Raw genomic sequence first — 5,031 nt, forward strand, 5'->3', positions numbered from 1 at the left:
AGAAAGAGAMTATTCCATTAYTCTTAGCTGAAGATTGAGACAMCACACATAGACACAACAAGAACCGGGAAACGTTCATTCATAGAGCCTTGTCTTGCTCCTAGATACCCCAGGACCGTGGACAGCGCTTGTGCCAGTGGCCGCAGCTCGGTGTGAAAAAAAWCTATTAGGCCTATCGGTTAATCACAATCATAACATTATACTCAAGAATTGACTAAAAGTAAAGATTACAAGCCGTGATTCTATATGGATTAAACCAGAAGACTACTGATTTGAAGGTAAGACATTGTGACGTTATGAGCAGTTGTTATTCTGCCGCTTGTGTCACCATCATTATCAAGTGATTTAATCAACATGCTATAAACAATACAGTATATTCGGTTTCTTTATCATTGCACTGTATTTGTCTTTATTGGGCACAATTAAGAAACCATTCCATATCTTGGTAACGGAGAGTGGAAATGTCTTCAATAATGGGTCATGTGTCATCAATAAACAATATTTATCGATATCCCAAATAAAAAATATGTAACATCAACAACTATAACATCTATATCTATATCAAAGCTGTCTTGTGCTAAAGTGGATGGTGTTTTCATTCAAGGCTTCCATTTTGAAGCTAAGATGGATGCTTGCGCACATTTCTTTATCATGCTTCRGTGGCCCTATCTCGCTCCTTATATAAAATTCATAGTAATGATGTAATGTTTTGCCTGGTTAGATTAATTCAAATTTGCATTCGAAATTAGAGATATGGAACATAATCCATTTTATAAATGATATTAACATCACGATTGAAATGAATATTAAAACCAATCCTAATTTCAAAATTGTATAGTGAATGCTGCGAGATTTGGCCGTTATGAAGGGGCTGTCTCTGAGGGGTTTTATATAGTCCCAAGGTCTATTCGTTCATCTGTGACTAACAAAAAAAACAACATGCAACTATGAATCTCCTGTAAACACAGGCTATTTAATAAACGTGATAATTATTCATAGCCCAATTAACACACATATAAGGAACTGATTGATTMATCTAAACCAAGCTGTAAAGGAATTTGATTTGGTTATAAGTTGGACATTTTTGATTATTTCGGTTTTAAAAGATAGGAAGTCAGATTTGCGTCTGATGTATATCAGCTCAACAAACTAAAAACCATRTGTTTGAAATAAACACGAAATATTAATACTATTCAAATGTAATATCTAATGTATCTAATGCCTTCCAAATAATACAAATTACTTTACCTCCTGCATTTTCCAAGATCAACAGTTGTTGTTTTAAATAACTGTTGAAAATGCATTCAGTAATCAATGTACAGCTCAYCTTCAATACAATTGTCACCCAAATACCAAATGTATTACCATGCACAAAACGCTGCAGCATACATACTACTTTGTAATGCACTTTCTCTTTTGTTTATCGACAGGTACCATTTCCCCTCTCAGAGAACAAGCATCTTTRGTTCTTCCCATTAAAAACACTTTTGTCAGATCCCCCAGAGAAGAGAACCAACACTCCATCCATAACTCTCTCCCYCAGAGGAACCATGGGTACTGTACTGTCCCTCTCCCCCAGCTACCGGAAGGCGGCCCTGTTCGAGGATGGCCCGGCCACTGTGGGCCATTACACGGCCGTCCAGAACAGCAAAAACTCCAAGGACGYCAAGAGCCTCAAGCGCCAGTCCCTCATCAGTGTGTTGCCATGGAAACGCATTGTGGCAGTATCTGCCAAACGGAAAGGTTCCAAAAAGCTCCCGCCCGACGACGGGCAGAAGGTCAGCACTGAGCACACCATCACCAACAGCCAGAAGCTGAAGAAGTCCCAGTCCTGCGCCAACTTGTCCTCTTTCACCACGCAGGAACCCACCATAGCTGCCACCATCCCCACCTCCAAGACCGTCTCCAACGTGGCCGCAGCCACCAAGAAGAACTCGCTAACCGGTTCCACTGGGGGCCAGGCAACGAACGCGGGCACACCCAAGCGCGTGATCGTCCAGGCCTCCACCAGCGAGCTAATGCGTAGTTTGGGTGAGTTCCTGTGCCGGCGCTGCTACCGGCTGAAGCGCCTGTCGCCCACCGACCCAGTGCTGTGGCTGCGAAGCGTGGATCGCTCCCTCCTCCTCCAGGGCTGGCAGGACCAGGGCTTCATCACCCCGGCCAACGTGGTCTTCCTCTACATGCTGTGCCGTGATGTGGTCTCCTCCGAAGTGGCCAGCGAGAGGGAGCTGCAAGCCTCTCTGCTCACCTGCCTCTACCTGTCCTACTCCTATATGGGCAATGAGATCTCCTACCCACTCAAGCCCTTCCTGGTGGAGGCTGAGAAGGAGGCCTTTTGGGACCGCTGCCTGGAAATCATCAACCGCATGAGTGGCAAGATGCTRCAGATCAACTCCGACCCGCACTACTTCACCCAGGTGTTCGCCGACCTCAAAAACGAGAGCAAGAAGGAGGAAGAGAAGACAAGGTTGTTGATAGGCCTCGACCGATAAGAGGAACCATGGGAAGATGGTAAAGGGAGGAACAGGGGAGAAGTGGGACGGGTGGGATGTGGATAGGGTCGGGGTGACACGCACGACTACAGAAAGAACACAAGTGTTGTCTGGTGTTCCCATCTTGTATTAGTAGAAAATTGATTTAGCTGGAGGCCCATAATGGCCAATCAGGAGGCTCTGGTGTCATATATCATGTTAACAAGGCCAGTGTTTGGGCATTATAGTACTTACAGACAATCACACAGATAAAATGACTGATAACCTTTATGTTGAGTGAACAGTAAAACACTGCCTTCAGGACATTTGATAACAGAGATGCAGCTTGGTCTAGGGCTGGACACATATTACATATTACTTCAACAGCAGCCAAACCTGACAAGATTACATTGATAGAAAATGATGACCCATCACAAACCCAAAACAGGTAATCAAATGTCAGTGACTTGARTAAAAAGAWGAATGGCTGAGTAAAAAACAGATACATTTTATGTGTCCAGATTCAGAGTCAAGAGAATCACTTTAGGGAYTTCAGAAAGCTGTGAGGCCACTGCATCCCTTTTCCCCCTCTCCAAGCTGCATCGGCATCCTTACTGACCCTAAATATTAACACAGACAGTGGAAACACCAGACAACTTCACTGTAGTAGTCTGCTCGTGTACTGTACATACTTAGGGGGGGGACGAATAAACTATAAGAGAGTCATCAAAGCAACCAAAAGCAGAGCTAAGGAGAGGATCCGTGTGGATTCAACAAGGCAATGTGGGGGCACAAGAAACATCATGATTCCACTACGCATGAGATCACGTCCCATGTCATCACGTGTCCCCTCAAGACCTCACGCCTTCACACGTCTTCACACGTCCTCTCACGTCTTCTCACGTCCTCATTTCCTAATGTCCTCCACACGATCACCAATTGCCAATGCCCCCTACCTCACCACCAACAATAGCCTGCCCAAGTCTACCCCCACAGCATTGCACTTCTTCCCACAACAAGCATGCCTGGTTTTATTTCACCATTTACAGATAAGAGTGGAACATTGCCAAACCTCATCCCCCACCACAGGCCTGATTTGTGTTTTGCTGTGGAGAGGAGGCTAGAAAGTGATATGGAATGCCAGTAGAACATACTGCTGAGTTGATTGACTTCCAAAACMACACTCGTCGAGAACTACAGGAGACTGTTATTGTGGCACTTCATGTGATRTGTCCACCTGCTTRGTTTCCATTGAGGACAGAACAAAATGGATTCTCCATTCAGTCATCACCCTTAAAGAGACGCTTCCCTCCCCACTGATGGTTATTTATGTAACGACTTGTGTTGACATGCATGTGTGCTTCTATGGGTTCCTAGCATGCTGCTTTGTGTTCGCACACCACGGCTACGTCCTAAGGGGCACCTTATTTCCTATGTAATGGGCTGCTCTGGCCAAAAGTAGTGCACTACATAGGGAATGGGATGYCATTTGGGACATAGCTCCACATTATTTTAGACTGAGAGYAGTATGCTGCAATGCTGCCCTTACCTTAAATAATTATGATATTATGATTACTGATTAAGTCTTCGTTTTGATGAAAACCCACCTCCTGCAAGGTTGGGATTTCGAGAGTCCTGTGCCATATCGTTCTGAAGATTAGGATTTATAAAAACAACAACCCAAGTCTTGGATCATCATGCAGAACAAGAAAGACTTCTTCATGCAATCATCCTATACATTTCATTAGTTATTATTATATTATTGTGTATGTATGTTGGAGATGACAGAGCCAGTGACTTGTGTTCTACCAATGTAACTCAATGGCCACATGTAACAAGAGAAATAGGAATTATCTGTCCATTTCAGAATCTCCACTGACTTGGCTACGTAGCTCTCAATTTAAACTGTCATTGATATTATCAACAGTTTCAAACCTAATGAAAAATATGCATATGAAAATCAGATTGCAAGAGCCTGCGTACATATTCTTCCTGTATGATGTGTTTAGGATGGATTGGACGGTAGATAGCTGATGTATAACTTTCAGATAAAATTGGAATTATAATTATCAAGACATTTTCTTTGCTGTTGCTGTTCAACTCAGCGAAGGGCAAGTCGCAAAGAACAGAGGGAAGGAAACAAATGTTTGGAATGGAAGACCCATCCATTTCGGAATGGAACACCCAGCCTGTTTGGAATGGAACACCCAGCCTGTTTGGAATGGAACACCCAGCCTGTTTGGAATGGAACACCCAGCTGTTTGGAATGGAACACTCAGCATGTTTGTAAAGGAACACCCAGACTGTTTGGAATAGAACATCCATCCTGTTTGGAATGGAACACTCAGCCTGTTTGGAATGGAACACAGCCTGGGACTCTATGGAACTCTATGGAGAGGGGTGAAGTTCACCCTGTATCCTTCTTTCTTTGACTAAGTCATAACTATGTGCCATGTTTTCACTTGCAACACAAACAAGACAACACATTTGTACAATACAAAGTTAATGGGGTTATTTAATTGTTTTCCTCCTTTTCATTTGTGAATCATATTGTGTGCAA

General features: G+C 43.4%; 1 protein-coding gene across 1 annotated transcript; it reads left to right on the forward strand.

The window, feature by feature from the left end:
• On the forward strand, window positions 1-2,587 carry LOC111981882 (cyclin-dependent kinase 5 activator 1-like). The gene is made up of 2 exons (XM_024013370.2): window positions 1-278; window positions 1,431-2,587. The coding sequence occupies exon 2, from the start codon at window positions 1,551-1,553 to the stop codon at window positions 2,490-2,492; it is 942 nt and encodes a 313-aa protein (XP_023869138.1). The 5' UTR covers window positions 1-278; window positions 1,431-1,550; the 3' UTR covers window positions 2,493-2,587.
• The last annotated feature ends 2,444 nt before the right edge of the window (window positions 2,588-5,031 follow it).

The sequence above is a fragment of the Salvelinus sp. IW2-2015 genome, linkage group LG20, assembly GCF_002910315.2.
Source record: "Salvelinus sp. IW2-2015 linkage group LG20, ASM291031v2, whole genome shotgun sequence".
Classification (NCBI taxonomy): Eukaryota; Metazoa; Chordata; class Actinopteri; order Salmoniformes; family Salmonidae; genus Salvelinus; species Salvelinus sp. IW2-2015.